The sequence below is a fragment of the Monodon monoceros genome, unplaced genomic scaffold (assembly GCF_005190385.1).
Source record: "Monodon monoceros isolate NGI ecotype Baffin Bay Population unplaced genomic scaffold, NGI_Narwhal_1 Super_Scaffold_21, whole genome shotgun sequence".
Classification (NCBI taxonomy): domain Eukaryota; kingdom Metazoa; phylum Chordata; class Mammalia; order Artiodactyla; family Monodontidae; genus Monodon; species Monodon monoceros.
The window spans coordinates 12,737,869-12,758,648 of NW_021703778.1; the positions used below are offsets into that span (position 1 = coordinate 12,737,869).

General features: G+C 46.2%; 1 protein-coding gene across 1 annotated transcript in view; it reads left to right on the plus strand.

Moving 5' to 3' along the window:
* The first annotated feature begins 2,321 nt into the window (after positions 1-2,321).
* PIP4K2A (phosphatidylinositol-5-phosphate 4-kinase type 2 alpha) overlaps positions 2,322-20,780 on the plus strand; it is a 175,273-nt gene continuing 156,814 nt past the window's right edge. The window contains exon 1 of the mRNA XM_029236948.1: positions 2,322-2,713. Within this exon, the coding sequence (XP_029092781.1) occupies positions 2,570-2,713 (144 nt within the window). The 5' untranslated portion in view covers positions 2,322-2,569. The remainder of the gene's footprint in view (positions 2,714-20,780) is intronic.

A 20,780-nucleotide genomic window follows, 5' to 3' on the forward strand; every position in this document is an offset into this window, starting at 1 on the left:
AATAGAGCCGTCATAGAATAAAGTGCTATGGAAGCACTGAGGTGGATGGATTAATTTCAACTAGGGGGACCAGTGAGAGCACCAGGGAAGAGATAATATTGGAGCACAATTTTTTTCATGGACAGGACCTGGTAACAGGGTTTATGTGGAGTGGTGGTGAGAGGCAATAATCAGTGATGATCCTAAGCTTTGAAGCCTGGGTCAATGAAAATTTGTTAAACGAATGAACTTGTGGTTGGAGTAACGCAGTGACATGAATGCCATTTTCAATATAATAGAAAAATGAACCAACATGTGAGATGAAGGACAATGTTGAACTTGGTTTTAGACAATTTTTAAGCTGTCTGTGGGCAATTGATGTAGAGATGTTCAACGAGGCACTTCTCTGAGGTCAGGGGAGAGTTTATGGGTCATCCACAAGTACTCTCCATTTCATCTTGTATGTATACAGTGCTGTATGATTTATAGAGTGCTTTTCAGAGCCATTGTCTACTGTTGATTTTGATTCTAACGAACATCCTATAAAGTAGGTAGGGCAGGATTATAATTACCAGGCCCAGAGTAGTCCCTAAAGTGACCTTTGTGTCTGATTATTCTATTATTTTATACATTTATTTATTTTTGGCTGCATTGGCTCTTCGTAGCTGCGTGTGGGCTTTCTCTAGTTGCTGGCAAGCGGGGGCTGCTCTTCGTTGAGGTTCTGCAGGCTTCTTATTGCAGTGGCTTCTCTTTGTTGCTGATCACAGGCTCTAGGCACGCAAGCTTCAGTAGCTGTGGTGCGCGGACCCTAGAGCACAGGCTTAGTAGTCGTGGCGCAAGGGCTTAGTTTCTCCGAAGCATGTGGGATCCTCCCAGACCAGGGCTTGAACACGCGTCCCCTGCATTGGCAGGCGGATTCTTAACCACTGCGCCACCAGAAGTACCCTGATTATTCTATTATTAACACAAAGAACCTGAGGCTCAGAGAAGTTCTCTGCTCAAATAGGTGGGAGAACTGGGCAACCCCACCTCTTCTCACTGCAAATTCAGGTTGTTCTTTTTTTTAACCACTAAGAGTGGTGATGGTTGAGGCTGGGGGAGCAGATAACATTTTGGACAATAGTATGAAGCAAGAGAGAAAGAATAAGAGGATGTTGGGGCAACCCTTGTGTTTAAAAAACAGTCAAAGCAAAAAGGAGCAAATGAAGGTGACCACGTGACCTGTCACTTCCCACCCTTCGAGACTCATCAAGCTCCTTAAGGGATCAGGATCTGTCATGCTTTCTTTCCCTGAGAGAACCAAGCAGGTTAACTGGTACACAGTAGGAGACCACTATACTTGAGGGGGAGTATTAATGACAACAGATATATAATGACTTGCCCAGTGGGCTGAGTAGGGTAAGTGCCTAGAACAGGGTTATGATTACTGGGGAAGATATAGGGACAACAGGTTTTTAGACATACTTGGAATGGCAGCTTCCTGAGGTGGTTCAGGTATTCCCAGCATTAAGAAGGGCTAAATTTAGGTGTACGTGTATGAAGACAGTGAAAAGGTTTCCGCGGAAGGTGAGTGAGATGAATTAAACGGATATAGGAAACATCGCGGAGGATTTGACATACAAGGTGCAATTTGGGGCATGATTCTCCTGGCCAAACCAAGGGCTCTAGATGAGGAATCAGGGTCCCATCTAGGGAGGGCGTTAGTGGTGGTGGGAATGACAGCCCAGCGGCTTAGGTGGGAGTCTCCCTTCTGCATGCATGTGGGAAGGCCCAAGTTCAGGGTCCAAAAGGCCCGATGGTTAAAGGCACAAAAGGATTAATAAGTTCATTGCAGGGCTACTTTGAGAGGCGGCCAACCATGTGCCCAGGTCCTTTCCCTCGGTGCTAGGGAAGCCCTGGTCTCCACGCAGCGTTTCACGTCTCACTAGCTCTCCTGATTCTTGGCACCGGTAAGCGGCGATGCCCCGAGCCTCCTTCCTTCGCCTGACCACCGTCTCTGGGGGCTCCTCTCCTCCGATCTCCCTACTCTCCCCATCCTTCCCTCTTTTCTCCTGAGCTGTAGAAGGGATACCTTGCGGGAGTCCTCACGCTCCCCGCGCCGCACGCCCACCCCGTGGCCTCCTCGGCCGGCGGGGAGCTGCCGCCCCGAGCTCGCCTGCGACCCGGGGGCGGCCAGTCTGCCGCGGAGCCGGAGCGAGAGGGCGCAGCTTAACGGTCCCGCGGCCGCGCCTCGCGCTCCGCGCCCCGCCCGGCGGCGCCGCAGCTGCTGCCCGCCCGCCCCCTGCGTCATGACGCCGGCGCCCAACGCGGAAGCCGCTCGCGGCGCGCCCGGTCCAGCCGCGGGCTGAGCTCGGAGCCGCGGCGGGCGCGGGAAGCGGGCCAGAGCGGGAGCCGAGCGCAGCCTCCCTCGGCAGCCGGGCAGAGCGGGCACCGCGGGCGGAGCGGGACGAGCGTGCCGGCGGCCGGAGCGGGGCACGGCGCGCCGGGGCCGCCGCCGGGGGGGATGCAGCTGCCTCCCCGGGCCGGCGTGTAGAGAGGGCGGGTCCCCGGCCTCGGGAGCGCGGCGGTGGAGGGGACAGAGGCGGCGGCCATGGCGACCCCCGGCAACCTGGGGTCCTCCGTTCTGGCGAGCAAGACCAAGACCAAGAAGAAGCACTTCGTAGCGCAGAAAGTGAAGCTCTTTCGGGCCAGCGATCCGCTGCTCAGCGTCCTGATGTGGGGGGTAAACCACTCGGTAAGGGCTCGGGCTGCGGCGCGCGGTCCCTTTCCTCGTCCTCATCCTCCTTGTCGTCCTCCTCGTCGTCGTCCTCGTCCGCCGCCTCCTCCTCCCCCTCCGCCCCCTGCAGCTGCTGAGGGGCGGGGAGCCCGAGCGAGGCCCGGGCCCTACGGCTGTTTGCCCTCCGGGGCTGCCCGTTCGCCGCGGCGCCTCGGTGCCCCCAGCCCAGCGCCGCGCGCCCGCCCCTCGGGGCCGCCCAGGCGCCACTTGGACCCCCTAGGGACCTAGGGCTGGATGCAGGACGAGGGGGTCCCATTTGCAGTGGAGCCCTGCGGCGGCTACCAGTGTCGCCCCCGGTCCATGCGTCCGCTTGCTGGCCGATCTGTCCCCTGCAGCCCGGGAACTGGGAAGTTTGTGCGGGGCACGACTCCTCCTGGGCTGTCACCCCGGCGGGGGCTGTTGGGGCGAGAGTCCCGGCGCTTGCTTCCTCTGCGGGGGCGGCGGGGGAGGCCGGGTCCTCCGCCGTCCGGCAGGTGTACCTGCCCGAGGCTGGGAGCTTATGAAGCCTCCCCGCACCAGGCACAGGGGTGAGAATACTGGAGATCGCGGAGCTTTGGGCAGCGGCTTAGTGCTTAGGTCCTTTTTTCCCTTTAAAGGCGATATTCTTGGACGCCAGGAATCTTTTTGGCAAAGATAAAGCCAATGTAAATATGGCTCTGGTGTTTAGCATCTTCCTCTGCTCCTCTCCCGCATCGCCCTGCCGCTGTGCCCGCTGAAGAGCTGCCTGGCGGGGAGTCTTGCTCCCCAGACCTCCTCCCCCACCTTGGGGAGCCAGGCCGAAGTCGCCGACTGCGGAAGGGCGGCCTGGGGATGACAGCGGGAGGGGGTCTCGGCGGGCGCGGTGGACGGCTGTCTTGAGTTGACTGCACCCGTTTGGGGGGGTTTGTTTCAGAGGTTGGAGGAGACGGCTTGGAAAGGTTAGCGTAACCCGCTAGCCCGAGGTCCTGGAGATGCGCCGCTGCGGGCTATGCGGACTGCGGTCTGAGGGTCCGAAATAGTTTCCTGATGATCTTCCAGCGAGAAACTCTTGCAGTTTTAATCTTCTTGGGATCAGGAAATCTGATAGGAGCTGTTGGCTGAGCCATGAAAGTTTAAATGAGCCTGTGAATTTTGACCATGACCTTACCCATTGCAGTCGGTTAGCTTCTGAGGAGAAGTGTACGCTTGCCTTCCGTACTTTTGATTTCGATGGATGTCTGTGGGCCCTTTTCAGCATAATAGAAATGACAGAAAACCATGTTGGATTTCGAAAGAACATTCTCGGTGTAGTGAAGTTGGTTGAAATGGCTCAAAAGCATCGTATTTGTATTTTTCTTTCCCAGGCTGAGCTGGGGAAAAGGTGAAACTGTATCAGGATTGATCGATTGTGCTTGCAAGCAGTGACTGTTTTTAAGAAGGTTGAGACTTGATTATTCCTATCAGCCTAATGCCTGATCGCCTGGAGTTCATTTTAACTTCCTGATAACTTCTTGAGCAATTAGGAATGCAAGCTTTTGCAACAGCGGATACTACTGCATCAAAAACCCCCTACGTTTTACTAAAGTAAATAAAGTGTTATTTTTCCTGTGTAATAAGTGTACAGTTTAGAGTTACGTTCTAAATTTAAGTTTTTTTATTATGTTGCTGTTAGTTGCTTTTTTAAAAAAAGTAATGTTGTTAGTTCTGTATGTATGGGTGCTTTTATCTCCTTTGAAGTTCTGGTGTTTTGGTCAGGAGAGTGTTTGTGTCTGAGCGTTTAATCTAGTAAAGTAGTGATGATAATATGCCACTGAAAGGGTGTGCTGTCTGGGAATTAGTCCCAACTCCAGTTTACTTTAGAAAACCTTGTAATTGTGTGGTGTTTTACTGTACCCACTTCTGTTGCTACTTTATACTTTTGAATTGCTACATTTGTTTTAGAGTTTCTTGCTAATTGGAAATATTTTGAAACTACTTAAAGCTTATTAAAATAATGTGATTTGTAGATAGTGCATTTTCTTTTGCTTTCAAGAGAAGTTAGCAAGTCTAAGTGTAGTCATCCAGAGGAATCAAGTTTCCATAGTATGCAGTATAACCATGTTATTTATTCAACAAATATATATCAGGCACATTGTGCTAGCCTCTGTGCAAAAGATTGCTAAAAATGCCCCTCACATTTTTGTCCAAATATTTTTATTTTTAGGGCTCGAGTTGACATAAGAAAGGTCTGTTTCACAGGCTTCTTTTTAAAAATGTTTATTTTCTTTCTTTTTTTTTTTTTAAAGAAAGGACGGGTATATAAAGATGAGATCTACACTCAGATGCCATGTGTTTCTGGTTGATTTCATTTTAGGTAACAAAGTCTTAGATAAATGTTTTCATATGACCTTGTATGCGCCAAAGTCTACAGTATAATATGAGAATAAATTTGTCAGTTGTATTGTGTATGAATGGAGACATTTGAGAAAGCCTAGTAGAGCAGGAAGAGATCATTCAAATCAGTCCTTCCCTACATTTCTAATGTGATCAGGATTAATGGGAAAAGATGTCATGAACATAGCAATTTCTTGCTTTTAAAATTCATGTGCATTTGTCTTAAGGACATTTAGAAATAACCATATATTTGGAGCACTAAAGGGGAACCGTAGTCATCTACTACATGGAGGATCCTTTAAGCATTTTACAAGATTGGGAGTCATCTACACACCATAGTAAAATGCTCATTGGATCCATGTTCTAATTCTTTCTCTAATGCTGTTGACCTTGGGCCTATTAACTATTTTTGTATCGATATTTGTATCTGTGAGTTAAGGTGATTGGAATGGATGATTTCCAACTTTTTTTCTAACTTCAAGATTCGACTCCTTTTACAGTCGAGTAGGTTCCTACCATTAAATTAGGAGCCCCAGACTAGGGAGAATAATAGTATATAACAAAAGTTGCATCGCTATTATAACCTTGCAAATGCAGCCACACTCAAGGAATTTTCAAGGCCATGGTTGGGGCAAGGAAATCTGTGGTGATTGCAAGAGATGTGTGAACTAAGAGTTTGTGGGATTGATTGTAGTCGGACTGCGTTGCAGTCTATTAAGTCCAAGTCTATTTGATTGAAATATAGAAACTTGCAGTTAAGGTGGAAAATTTCAAGTCCATTGTGGTGGTAATTCTCAATGACAAGAATAAGCTTGACTTTGTGTGGTTAATTCGATATGTTACTGCTTTCTGACTTAGACTACCCATCAATGAATGGATCACTGCCAATTTTTATTTTAAGTATTTTAAGCGGAGAATATAATTGAATACATAAAGGAAAAGATGACTTGAGGCAATTTTGTCTTGTTACATTTGGAATTAAACTAAAAACGATCAGGGAGTTAGCTTCTTACAATTATATTTTAATAGTGTGTGGAGCATGCATGTAGAATGTTAGGAGTCGAGCCTTGTTTTAAATAGATATTCTAAAAGATTTTTATGCGGAGTGAAATGAGGGCCTTTTAGAAATGAGTATTTAAAAGCCTATTTCAATATCTAAAGGAAGACCTTTGCATAGAAAAAATTTAAAGGGCATAAAACTTGTTTAAAACAAACGTAGTGTTTCGAAGTAACCAACATTAGTGTTCGTTTTTTTGGTTGCAAGCTGTGGAAATGTGGATGAGCAGAGGCAAAATCTGTAAATATTAGGAGGGTTTTGGAGGTCACAGTGGAAGGACAAATTGGTAAGCAGACCTGGAGAGCAGGGCTGGGGATGGGCTTTGGCAATAATTGGAACCAGGTGCTTGGGTGTTGTTGGGTCCGTTTGGCTATATTCTTGCTCATTGCTGTCCGGTTTCCTCCACAGGGCAGGGAACTAATGCTTCCTGAATTTCACATTTTGTAATTTCCACCCCGCAAAAGGGTCTTTCTGTCTCCGATTCAGTTATAAAAGTCCCATGGAAGGATTCTGACTGGTGTGGCTTCCATCAGTTGTGGCATTTCCCTAGACCAAGCCGCTGAGAAAAGGTGGCAGCTCTTGCCCATTGGAGTTGGGGAAGAACAGTTCCCAGAGAAGGGACAGGTGACATCAGGCAGGTATCCATCCTAGTGTTAGAGCTAGTACTTACCTAGTACTCGTCTAAGATTGTCTTGGTGCCCATGCGCCATGTTTTGTGTGTTTTGGCAGATAACGCGGTTTTCTGAGCTGAGCATCGTAGCCTTTGTTATATTCTCAACAAGGTCCTGGAATTGAAATAATATTGAAGAAATAGTGATGTCTTTTAGGTTCATGGGTTTATATTTGGGCACTGAAAAAGGTAAAAGAAGGAAACCAGGGTTTAAAAGTGAAATAACTATGAAATAGTGTCTGAATGGAACGTAATGAAGCAATTAAATGAGAACAGTAATGAGCTAGACATTAGATGAACCCAGTGAATGGAACCCAAATAACCATTCATTCAAGAACTAGTCTCACACAATTTTTCTTTCTTCCCTTTAGAGAAAAGAAGAATGCCAAGCACACAACACACACAACACACACACAAAGTTTGTTATTAGGGAAATATTTTCATACCCCCTAAAACTTGGGATTACATCCTGAGAACAGAATACATTTTGTTCTCCATTTATTGACTACCTTAGAATGAACTTGAGTATTCAGAATGATGCCCTTGGCAAGACCATGATTTCTCTTTCTATGATAGGATTGTCTGCTGTCTGCTATGTCTTTAGAAAGATTTTCAGCAAGAATTGTAAATAAACAAACAAAATCTACCTTATGTTGATTAGAAAATGCAGTCACCCAGAGTAATTAAATCTGCCAACATACCCTTGGAGACACAAATTTTGGAATTTAAGGGAATTGGTGCAGTTTGGCCCAATGGTTTGTGTTCAGACAGATTAGGTTCAAATCCTGCCTCTATCTTGATGGGCTGTTTGAGCAGATAGATGATTTATTCTCTTGAGCCTCAATTTACTCATTCTTACAAATGGAGATAATGATGATCACCTCACAGTATTATTTTGAGGGTAAGATAATGTATTTAAAGCCTAGCACTGTAATTGGCACATAATAAGGAGTCAGTAATTGATACCTAAAAATGAACAAATTCAGATGCTGTTAGGCTGGTAGCATATTAATAAGTGCTAGACAGGTGTTTCTTAAAATTTAATGTGTGTTTGAATCACCTGGGGACATTTTAAAAATGCAGATTCTGACTCAGCAGGTCTGGGGCGAGTCCTGAGATTCTGCTTTTGTCACACTCTTAGGTGATGAGACGCCGCTGGTCCACAGCCTGTACTTTGAGTAGCCATACAGTAGAAGGAATATCATTAAAAATAAGGAAAAATGTTCAGGATTTGTCCTCTGACAGCATGTGATGAATCCTTGGAAGAATGGTGACCATGTGATTGAGCTTGAAAAGTTAAGAGAAGGAATTGTGTGTTGAGAAAGGATACACAGATTTTTGATTTGAGACGTGTTGAGTTGCAGGTGATGGTGGTGGACAGTCTAATGACTGTGCCCACCTGCGGGGTGTTGGAAGGTAGCATTGGAGCTCAGGAGAAGGTTAGAGCTGGGATGGAGAATTGATAGTTATCCATGCAGGATTGGTGGTTGAAGCCATGGGGGTAAATTCAATCTCTGAGGGAGAAATAGGAACACCTGGGATGCTTGGCTTTGAGGGAGGGATGGAGAAGGAAGAAATGTGAGACAAGAGAAAAGTCAGCTGGAAGGTTAGCGGAATTAGATGTGCCGGAGACCACAGTGTTCATGGATATACTTTTGAGACAGTGGTTGATTCGGATGTGTGTGTGCAGGTGTGAGAGCTTAAAGATTTATGGAGCCAATGAGTAGAAGTGGGGCAGCTTCTTCTAGAAGGTTAGAAGGGAGGTAAAAGATGCCGTTTTATTTAGGAATACCTAGGTATTTCCCTTGACTCCATATCTTAACATTCTCACCTCTACCAACCAAACCAGGTTTATTTCCTTTCTTGAACAGTTAAAAATACCTCCTAGCTTATTTCTCAGTATATACTTTTAACCACATTTCCGCTTTTTGTGCCAGGGACCCCACGGGAGTCCAGTGAAGGCTGTGGATCCCTTCTTCGAACAATGCTTTTGAACAAATTAATGAAAACACATAGGATACATCCTACCCAGTTCACAGATCCCCTGAATTCTATCCACGGACCACTTGAGGGTTCATGGAACCCAGTTAAGAACCGTCGCAAGAATAAGTTGGGGATGGTGTGGGGTGGGAAGCCCAGCGGCTCGGAAGAATAGTAGGAACAGGCAGAGGTTGAATTAATTACCTGCCGAGATCACAGTGTTAGTAGGTGGTGGGATTCAATCCCGTACCCTTAACCGTGGAACTGTGCTACCTGGCACAGGCCCGGGAGTTATTCATTTCTTGGAGATCTTTTCTTTCCTTCCTTAGTCTTAAAGGCTTTGACAAAGTATTAGCTATTAGCATGGAGAAAAAGAGAAAACAGTTTTTCCTTTACAGAAAGAAGAGCATTGCTTATATTCAAAGCACGTAGGAAGAGGGCATATATAAAACTTCTTTACGAAAAGTCTTGTAGGGAGTTTTAAAACAGTAACCTACCTAAAGATAAACCTTGACATTCAAAGTAAGCATAGTTTTTCACCGGTCCGCAGTGGTTAGGAGTTCAGGCTCTGAAGCCACACTGTCTGGTTGGCTGTGTGACCTTAGTCACAATTCTTTTATGAAAGGAGATATTAATAGTGCTTATTATGGAGGTTTGTTATGTGGCTTAAATACGTTGGTACTTGTAAGATGCCTAAAGAGTTGCTGGCACATGGCAAGTTCTTAATAAATGTTAGCTTTCATTTTATCATTTTAAAAGTATTTTAAATGGCAAAACATGGAAAATTACTAGAGCGCATGTTAAATTAATTGTTCTCTTATCCTGTTTCACAGACAAAACATCACCATTGCACTTGACATCCTTGTGCATTTTTGAGTTATAAGTTAATCATTTTAGAGTTATCTTTGTGCCCTTGCTTTGATGTCTTTTTCTGCTTTGTTATAATGTTCTTTTTTGTATCTTTAACGCCTTGATCAGTCAGTTCAAGGAGTCAAAAATGTAATTCAGATTCATTAGTTACAGGTTGTGTCAGCTATTAATTTGATATTTCACCTTTTTTTTTTTAACATAAGGGCACTGTGCAGGACACTTGGAATGCAAAATGAATATATTGTGGACCGTACCTTCAAATTGCTCATAACTGCAGGGGAAACAGACATATGCATAAACATGTGTATAAACGACTATAGTATCAGGAATGCTGGAGTGGAGGGTGTTATATAGGGTGGTCAGAGTATAAACCTTATGAAGAAGACATTTGAGTAAAGAGATGAAGATGAAGGGGTTGGGCATGAGGATATCTGGGGGAAGGGCATTTTAGGCAGAAGGAATAGCTCATGCAAAGGCCCTGAGGCTGGTGCTGACTTGGCATGATTAGAAAACTGCAAGGAAGCCTGTGTGGCTGGAGCAGAGTGAGAAAGGGGGAAAGTGCGGGGGGTTTGGAGGTGGGGGCGACTGGGTCATGATTACTTCTGCCCAGGACTCTTGGAGAAGGTTCAAGAGGATCTGACATTGAGAGGCCCTTGAAGATGGAATAGAATCTCCCAGCTGGAGAAGGCAAGGAAGGGTGTGTGTGGCCAAGGGGAAATACTGGCAAAAGTAAGCCGACCGAGTGAATGATGCTGAGGGCTCTGCTGTGGCCGTGGCCTCGGGCCTTGCCGCTCACTCCAGGTGTAATCCACAGACGCATGGCAACAGCCGTCACCCAGGAGCCTGCTGGAAAGGCAGAACTGTGGGCCTCTCTGCAGACCTTCTGGGGCAGAATGTGCATTTTAATAAGACAGGTAATTTGTAAGCACCTTCCAGTTTGAGAAGCACTGTCTGGGGTAAATCTTTGGTTTCAAACCCTGGGGTTCCCTGGAGGTGCCTCTGAGGCTGGGGGGAGGGGGCTGAGTTGGTGGGGGAATTTATCCCTCGCCTCAGCCTCATCCAGTGCAGCTTGATTTTGTTTTCATCGTTGTCAACTTTTTTTTTTTTTTTTTAAATTGCGGGCAAGGAATACATACTGTACAGGTACAAGGGAAAAAAGGTTCTGCCACCAAGAAGATCGAAAACCACAGAGGTAAATGAGGGGGAGTGCTAGGAGATGGTTGAAAAGGTAGTTTGAGGGCAGATTTTCAAAGGCCGAGGAGGCTTTGTTTGCCAGAGAAAAACTTAACAGTTCTTACAAGGGCCACTTTAAAATTTACCATAAAAAGCAAGTGGTACTCAACCCTGGAACTGTACTATTCTCTCTCAGTGTGTCCTCTGCTCTTTGAATCTATTTCTTACTTTTCCACTCTCCTTAAACTTCCCCCTGGTGTTTTGTCCCTCTGTCTCCCCCACCCCCTAGCTGATTACCTTTAAGGCTTTAGAAGGCGTTGAACAAGTAGAAGGTATCACCTTCCACTCTCCCTGCTACCCAATCCACCAGCTTTTGGACACCGAATCCATCAGCCTGCAGATGCGCTGGAGCACCGTACTGTCTAGTTTGCTGGCTGCTAGTCGCAGATGGCTATTTAAATCTCATTTAATTAAAATTAAATCTTATGATTCAGATTTCCCTAAAGTGCTTGATAGCCACCTGTGGGTGGTGGCCACCAAATTGGAGAAAAAGACTTTTTCTTTCCATTGTTGCCTCACTTGGTATTGGATGGCGTTCCCCGCTCTGGGACCTCCCATCTTGGAAACAAAATAAACAGCCCTGACAGCAGAAACCCTCCTTTGGTGTCCCATCTCTCATGTTAGCGTCCACTCTGCTTCTCTGCTCCTTGTTAGAGCAGAAGTTGAAAACCCTCGCCTGAAGCCGCTGTGTCCTGTGGTCTGTAGTGGCTGTCCCGCCCCGCTGCGTCCCACCTGCCATTTCCACCCTCACCGCTCCCGGGAAGCTGCCCCTGTCAGCCTCACCTTCATGGTTTCAGATACAGAGGCCACCTTCTTGGTTTTATTCTTGTTTTCCTTCACTCCTTAGGTGCCTTATCGAACTCTTCATCCTTCTTTCAGCCTCTAAATGTTAGAGCGCCCCAGGACTCTGTCCAGGGTCTTCTTCTGGAAATACAGAGTGTATTTCATCTGCATGACCTTATTTGTTTAGTCCTGTGGCTTTTCACGCTCATAGTTAAGAAATGGACATCTTCCCTTCTGACCTCCCTGCCGGGCTCCATATTTCAATTTCTTATTTGATATTTCACTTGACTACCTAACGGGCACCTCAGATGTGTCCCCACCAGGACTCCTGGTTCCCTCTCCCTGCCCTGCCCCACCTCCCGTCATGCCCTGAACTAATTTCTCCCTCATCTCAGTCAATGGACCACCATCTACCCAGGTGCTCAAGCCCCAAACTCAAGAACCCTCCTGACCCGCATTTCTGAGTTCTGACTCTGCATACTTCTCTCCTTCCGTATGAATTCTCTTCCTCTAGAACATGGCAGGGGCCCTCAGGTCCCTCGGTGGTCCCTTTGCCCTGTCTCAGTCCCAGTTCTCAACAGCGGTGGCAGTGATCTTTCTGAAACGTAAATGATGTCCTGTCACTTCTTCAGAGAAAACCTTCCAGAGGCCTCCCTATATACGTATAACTGAATCACTTTGCTGTACACCTGAAACTTACAAACATTGTAAAAAAAAAAAAAAGTGTAAAAAAATAAAAACAAACTTGAGGGACTTCCCTGGTGGTCCAGTGGTTAAGACTTCACCTTCCAGTGCAGGAGGTGAGGGTTCGATCCCTGGTCAGGGAACTAAGATCCTGCATGCCTCGTGGCCAAAAAACCCAAAACATAAAACAGAAGCAATATTGTAACAAATTCAATAAAGACTTTAAAAATGGTCCACATCAAAAAAAAAATTTTTTTAAAACCAAATAAACAAAAAATACAAACTTGAAGAGGAAAAAAAAAAGCCCGAGCTCTTTTCAGTGGCTTAGACTTCTTATTGGCCTGGCCCCGACTACGCCCTGTGCCTTCTCCCTTCCAGCCACGCTGGTCTTCTTCTGTTCCTTACACAAGCCAAGTTCAGAGCAGCCACAGAGCTTCTGCATTTACTTTTCTCTTTGTCTGGAATGTTCTTCCCTCGGACCCCTTGTCATTTTACTTTGTCAGCTGAAGGCTTGCCCTCTCCGAGAGCCTCCCTAAACACATCTAAAGAAGCCCCTCCACTCTCACACAGCTCTTATTCTCTCTGTGACACTTGACACTGTCGGAAAAGGAGGTGTTTACCCGGCTGGGCTGTGAACCTGTTAACTTCAGCTCACCAGCAGCTGAGACCAGGTCATATTTGCTGCCACCTCCCTACACCCGGAACGGTGCTTGCATGTAGTAGGCACCCAGTAAATACTGTTGAATGACTGAGTGGAGCCGCTGAAGTGCTCCACGGGTGTGCTGTGAGCCCTTCCACGTTGAATTTTCATCAGCACGTAAGCTCTGTCTTTGCTAGGATTGAGCAGAGTGTTGAGAGCGGTTTGCTGAGCGGGTTGAGCAACGCCTGGGAGAGTAGGGGAGGACTCGCTGCAACTGGTGATAAGAGATGTGGGGTAACCACAAGCTGATGACAAACCAAGAGCCGATGGCCACAGCCGCCTGCGAGAACTTCGCCTTGTGAACATGGCAGAGAAGTTTCAGGGAGAGTCAACAGCTTCTCTCCTAGAACCTCACCAAGTCAGTTGTGTGGAGGCATTGAAAGCATTTCTGAACAATCCGAGGCCTTATTTTATAGAAGAGTGCACTGCAATGTCATTTCTGCTTTATTCCACATAGTTGGGGCCTGTTAACAGCTTCAGGTATGCCTCTCAAAGTTCTAGTGTTCAGAAACGTGCCGTAAGTTAAATTTAAGATTCTTCAAGCATTGTAAGAATAGCGATGATACTAGTACCTTGAGTCTTCCGGGGTATCTTTCTACCATGTTACGTTTCTGCTGGTTCTTAGTCATGGTGCCTTGTTCCCATGTTTGCTTTGTAATTTTGGCCATGAGCTGCTCATTTGCCTTGAACCATTACTCGAGGAGGATTTTCAAGTCTTGGAGTGAAAGTGTGTCCCTCTAGAGAGGATTGTCTCCTGTGGCCAGGTGGCTAGGGGCACTACAGACCAAGGCCATTTTAGACTAAACTCACAGCTTGGGAGTTTTTGGACTTGCTGGTGATATACATTTGGGCTGCAGTCCCCTGGGGGTGGAATGGGTTTATTTTGAGATCACCTTTATGCTGAGGCTGTGACCCTTTTGGATCCTACCCTTATGGAGAAAGGGTTTCCTATTAGATCCCCACCTTGGGGATCCGACTTCTGTTCCTCTCAGCCCACGGGACCATCAAAGCCGTCAGAGTGAGTGGCTTCCGTGGGAGCTCACGGCTCTCGCACTCTGCTTTCACTCAGATTTTGGCAAGGTAACTCCTGCCTCTTCAGTGCTTTGATGCCTTTAAGGAGATGTTTGAAAAACTATTTTATTCAGGATGTTTAGCTGTTTTCAGTGGCAGAGTTGATCTGAATAACCTAGTTCCACCCTATTAGCGGAAATGGAAATCAGCATCAAAGTTTCTAAACAGAGGGAGTGACAGGCAACAAGGGAGAAGTCAGAGCCCGGGGTGCTCGGGTGTTTCTGTGGCCACCCCAGGGATGGGTCAGTGACGGGACTCAGTGCCACCAGAGGAGACTCTGCTAAAGCCATTGCTGTCCTCTGGGTAAGAGGCGACCAGAGTCTGAACTAGGGCAGTTCCGGGGTGGCAGAGAGAGGGTGTCCCCAGAGATGTTTGGGAAGTTGACTGAGCTGGATTTGGTAACTGCCTGGGGGAAATGGATGGGAAGGAGTTCAGGGCGACCCCAGGTTTTCTAGTTTGGGTACCTAAATAGTTTTCTTCCGTTCATACTCTCCATTACATTAACGGTTATCTTTTGGGCTATTAGCCAAAAGGAGTTCTTATTATCTGCACTTAGGTTACTCATATGTGGAAATGATGTTATTTCCTATTTTGGTGTTTTCACAAATCTTCCAATTTATAGGTAAATCCAGCATTTGATGTACTTCATTTTGTAAAAAGTGTCATTTTCATATCTAAAGTTCTACTACCAATAACCTGTAATTGGTTTAGGGTGTTTTTTTTTTTTTTTGAGGTGTTTTCTTTAAGGCCTTAGAGGAAGCATTATGAAAAAGACAGTTTTTGCTTGTAAGGAGTTCCTAGTCCTAGTGGGAAGATAGGCATGTAATTATGTAAACAAGGTGCTAAATTGGTGAATTAACAGAACTGCCTTCAAGGTTTATTTGGTTGTAAATGACAGTCAGATCAGCTAAAAGAAAACACAGGGAGGGGTGATGGGGCAGCTCCTGGAACAGATGGGCGTTGAGAGTCCAACAGAGACCAGGATCCAAAGCTCCTCCTTCCTCGCTAATCTTTGCATCACTTTTCGTGAACCTTTTCTCTAATAATATTGTCTTTTCTCAGCTGCTTTGTACAAGTAGACCCCACACAGCAACTATGTTTATTTGCCCCCAGATCCAGGTCCATTCAGATGACATTTAGTGACCCTACATCCTAATTTCAGATTTTGTAAGAGGGAGAGAAGGGGAGAGACAAAAAAGAGAGCGGCCATCAGATCAGACAGCTGTGGCCATTGGGTCTCCTGCCGTGCAGGCTTGGCTGCTGGGTGGCACCTGGGTGGAGGGACAGTGATAGTTCTCAAGCCTTGGAATCCTTCTGGACGAGGGACCCCTCTCCCCAGGTTGTGTGCACAGATCTCCAGACAACAGAGGCTTCATAAACTGCCCGGGGAGAGTTAGTGCTATTTGAGTTGTATCTTGATGAATGAGTTGGCATTCAAAGAGGCTGGAGAAGACGGTCATAGGCACAGTAAGTAGCATGTACAAAAGCATAAAGGAGGCTTCCCTGGTGGTACAGTGGTTGAGAATCCGCCTGCCAGTGCAGGGGACACGGGTTCAAGCCCTGGTCCGGGAAGATCCCACATGCCGCAGAGCGACTAAGCCCGTGCGCCACAACTACTGAGCCTGTGCTCTAGAGCCCGCGAGCCACAACTACTGAGCCCATGAGCCACAACTACTGAGCCTGCACTCTAGAGCCTGCGAGACCCAGCTACTGAAGCGCGCGCACCCAGAGCCTGTGCTCCGCAACAAGAGAAGCCGCTGCAGTGAGAAGCCTGTGCACCGCAACAGAGAGTAGCCCCCGCTCGCTACAACTAGAGAAAGCCCGTGTGCAGCAACGAAGACTCAATGCAGCCAAAAATAAATAAATAAATTTATTAAAAAGAAAGAAAAAAAGCATAAAGGGCCTGTGTCATTTTCAGGGACCTGCTGAACATTTCCTCAGGTGCCATTATGCTTCCCGTCTTCTATTTTTACAGTTTTGGTTTTTTCCATTCTCTTGCATGTATTCCTTTTTTTTTGGGGGGGGGGGTGCGTGCCTCTTGGCATGCAGGATCTTTGTTCCCTGACTGGGGATAGAACCCGTGCCCCCTGCAGTGGAAGCATGGAGTCTTAACTACTGGACAGCCAGGGAAGTCCCACGTATTCCTATTTAAATTGCTTCTGTTTACATTGATTCCTTTGGGCTTGGTCATTTAGGATTCAAATCCTATCCGCAAGTTGCTGGACCCTCTAACGTTCAGAGCTTAGTGCTATTTGTAATTGTAATAAACATGCTCTGTTTTTGTTTCCACCTGCATGTTGAGGAAGGTATTCTGTATTAACCGACCCCAGAATGAGGGACCTGGATGGCACTTCTATCACATAACCTGCACAGAGGCACCTGGGTGGAAGGGGCAGTACTGCCAACCACCCGCGGCAGAGGGCCACAGCTCCCTTTTTGTAATTTGCCTGCACAGAGGAAGTTCATCTTCTGATGTGCACAGAGGTGCCCTGTGTGCTAGCAGCTGCCCTGCTTTTCTCAGGTCATGCATCCCAGATTTCTCATCTGGAATTCCTAAGTGTTGGTATCCTGGAGGAAGCTTTCACACGGTGGTCAGGCTGGATAGAAGAAAAGAAAGTGGGGTTTCCTTTACAGATTTGAGTCTACTTTAGAAAATGCGTAATCATGCAGGCTTTTTTGCTATGTGCGTGTTTACATTACACAAATTAGTTTACACAAGTTTGGTCAATGGGGAGTGCTGGCATACGAGGCAGAAATTGGTCCCTACAGAGTTTTCCTTGGGCACAGTACTGTTTAATGCCTCCAGATAACAGCAACTGGATGCAAAAATACCCGATGTGGCCAAAGGAGCAGACCAGGTAGGACAGCGGGACACCTGTCCCCCTTGTCCTTGCTCTTTGCTTGACTCAGGTGGCCAGGTCCAATGTCTTGGAAGAACTAATTTCATGGTTCTGTCCAGTCTATGTGCATTCGGTTCTAGTCTGTATAAACTCAATCGTTCCTTATATTATTTGTGTTGAATGATCTTCACAATTGTATTTTTAAAGGTAAAATTCCTTCTGTTTTTCTTAGGAATTAAACGGTTTTGAAGACGGACATGTATATTTTTAACTTTTTTTTTTTCATTTTTTCTTTTTTTTTTTTTTGCGTTACACGGGCCTCTCACTGTTGTGGCCTCTCCCATTGCGGAGCACAGGCTCCGGACATGCAGGCTCAGCGGCCATGGCTCACGGGCCCAGCCACTTCATGGCATGTGGGATCCTCCCAGACCGGGGCACCAAACCGTGTCCCCTGCATCGGCAGGCAGACTCTCAACCACTGCGCTACCAGGGAAGCCCAACATTTTTTCTTTTTAAGCCTTCCACAGGTTTTGAGTGTTCTCCCTAAAATCTATTTTAGTGTTAGGCAGAACCTAAAGTTTTTCAAGAACACACCTATCGCATTATAAATAGAAACATTTGTATTTACAGTTTATTTTGCATACCCGTACACCCAGGTTGGAATCCAGCTACACACAAACACACACACAATCGCTGTCATTGTTTTTGTTTTGTTTTTTTAAATAAATTTATTTTTATTTTTGGCTGCGTTTGGTCTTTGTTGCTGCACGCAGGCTTTCTCTAGTTGCGCTGAGCGGGGGCTACTCTTCGTTGTGGTGCACGGGCTTCTCATAGCAGGCTTTCTCTTGTTGCAGAGGCTCTAGGTGCGCCGGCTGCAGTTGTGGCTCGCGGCTCAGTAGTTGTGGCACACGGGCTTAGCTGCTCCGCAGCATGTGGGACCTTCCCGGACCAGGGCTCGAACCTGTGTCCCCTGCATTGGCAGGCAGATTCTTAACCACTGCGCCACCAGGGAAGCCCAGCTGTCATTGTTTTGTTTCCAGGGATAACCAGGTATGAATGGTGCTGGAAGCCTTGCTGACTGAGTCATCCATAGTCTTAAAAAATTTGAAGACACTCATCTAAATAAGCAGAAACTTAATTTCTTTACTCTTGAATTTCCTGAGTCATCCTGCTCCAGCCCGACCACGTTGCCCTCTCCGTCTTTCACACACCCAAGGCCTGCGGTGTTCATGCATCTTTCACAAGTCTTCCCTGACTCCTGAAGTTTCCATGCTCCAAAATGACCGGTTTCACTGTGCTGCTAATCGGCTTTACCTTTTTGGAACTGTGCTCCAGCTTCTTCTGTGCCCAGAAGCCTGAGAAGAAACTTTCTCTTCCACTGACCCCTCCCTCACAGGACCAAGACCCCAGGCTTTTACTCCATTAGGAATTGGAATACGCTTCCCCATTGAAACAAACAGCCACCTTCCAAATGAACACTTGGAATACAACCCATTCATAAACTAGGCTCTGCCTGCACACAGGTGAAAAGTTCAAATGCTTTGGCATAGCAAGAACTGTTCAGAAACAACTGTGATAAGCCCAGAAGACACTTCTTTTTTTTGGCACATTGAGCCAAAGTAGGAGGACAGGAGCACATTTAAGAGGCATTTTAAATGAAAAATATAGGTTAGGAGAAGCTAGTGTGTCCCTTTGACTTACTTTTCTTCTGCAGTTTCAGCATCAGATATTCGCAGATTTAAAACATGTCAATGAAAATTTGGTCCAGTAAATAGGCCACAGTGAATATTTTTATTTTGTGTTATATGGAACTTCTTTTTTCTTATGTCTGTTTAGGTGAACTAGAGCTTTTCATGGTTTTCAGTGGCATTTAAGAGGAGACATGTGTGTGTGTGTGTGGTATATTTTCTATATGAAAAATATTGACAAATATAGTGAAGAATTACCGTGATCCTTTTATCCAGAAGCAATCAATGTCAATGTTTTGGTGGGTATCTTTCCAATATCTTAAAAAAAAATCTTTCTGAGATTATACTGTCTATATATTTCCTCATATCATTAAGTATTCTTCACAGTGACAATTTTTAATGACTGCCTAGAAGTCTAATGAAGTTTTAATAGCCTATATATTGGTTCCAGTTCTTTGCTACCATAAATAATGGTGCCATCAACATCTCTTTATATAAAACTTTTTCTTATATTGGATGATTTCCTTAGAACAGGCTCCCCTTTGGGGGAGTCGCTTGTTCAGAGGGTATGAACATGTTAAGCTCCCAGTACGCGCTGCCAGGTTGTTTCACGGAGGGGCTGCACCAGTTTGTAGTCGCAGCAATGTGGGTGAGAGCCCTTTACCACATCTCCTACCCTTTTTTTTTTTTTTTTTTTTTTTGGGGTCCGCGGGCCTCTCACTGTTGTGGCCTCTCCCGTTGCGGAGCACAGGCTCCGGACGCGCAGGCTCAGCGGCCACGGCTCACGGGCCCAGCCGCTCCACGGCATGTGGGATCTTCCCGGACCGGGGCACGAACCCATGTCCCCTGCATTGGCAGGCGGACTCTCAACCACTGCGCCACCAGGGAAGCCCATATCTCCTACTCTTGATTGAGTATTTCTAAGTTGAACAGGAAAGATTGGAATAAAAAGATGCATTTTTCTTTACATATATTTTTTAAGAGGATGCTAACTGTTTCAAGCTCTGTTTAGAGAAGTTTTAGGCAGAATAATAAAAGGGGTGCCCACATGGGCAGTATGGGGATGTCAAGTCTGGGGGATGGAGGACTGGCTGCCAGGTAGGCTGGCGGACAGAGGAGTCTGCCCTCTAAGGAGAGCCGCTTTCAGCTGACCCACTTCTCACAATTTCGTTCTTCCTTCTGCTTTAGAATCCTCAGTGTCTCTGAAAATAAAGCTTGATAATTTTCTAACTTCCTTTCTTCCTTCCTTCCTTCCTTCTTTCCTTTCCTTTCCCTTTCTTCCTTTCTTCCTTTTTCTTCCCTTCCTTCCTTCCCTCTCCCTCCCTCCCTCCCTTCCTTCCTTCTTCCCTCTTCCTTCCTCTTCCTTCCTTCCTTCCTCCCTCCCTCTTCCTTCCTCTTCCTTCCTTCCTTTCCTTTCCTCCTTTCCTTCCTCCCCTTTCATTCTTCCTTTCCTTTCCTTCTTTCCTTCCTCCCTCCCTCCCTTCCTCTTTGCTCTGAGATAGAGTGGGACGGTGGTGTGGGTCACTGGAAGTTGGTGATTTGTCAGGCAGAGTCCTTGGATCTCAGAAGCAGTGTGGTATCCACTGTTTGTGGTTGACTGACTTTAACTGGTCCTACCCTATGTAACTTATGGTACAGCGAACCTGATGGCGTTTATCGGCAGGCAAAATTCTCCAGCTAGAAGTATCCTAGTCAGGAATTTGTCATTAGTTATTTAGTCTTGCTACTTCACATCAGACTTGACTTATGAATGATTCAGATGAATCTGTTCAGAAGATGTCATGGGCGTCCACCGGAGTCCACAATCAGAGTGTATGTGTTTGCTTTTTATCACCCGTGTGTAGTCCTGTTGTTGGCTTGGAGCTTGATTGTGTGTGCTGTCCGCTCTGCTCGGCCTTATCTGATGTAAACATGTCAGTCACCTGCTCTGACTTTACAGCCATCCTGCAGCCTGGCAAGGCTGGGGAGGGGAGGTTGAAGCTTTCGCCGATTTTAACTGTGAGTGCCCGGCTCCTTACTGTTTAGATAACTGGTATACAGAAAGGAGAAAGCAAGGTAATTTTTCCTTTCGGCAGAAATGAATGAGTATACTGTATATTTTCATAATATAATAAAATT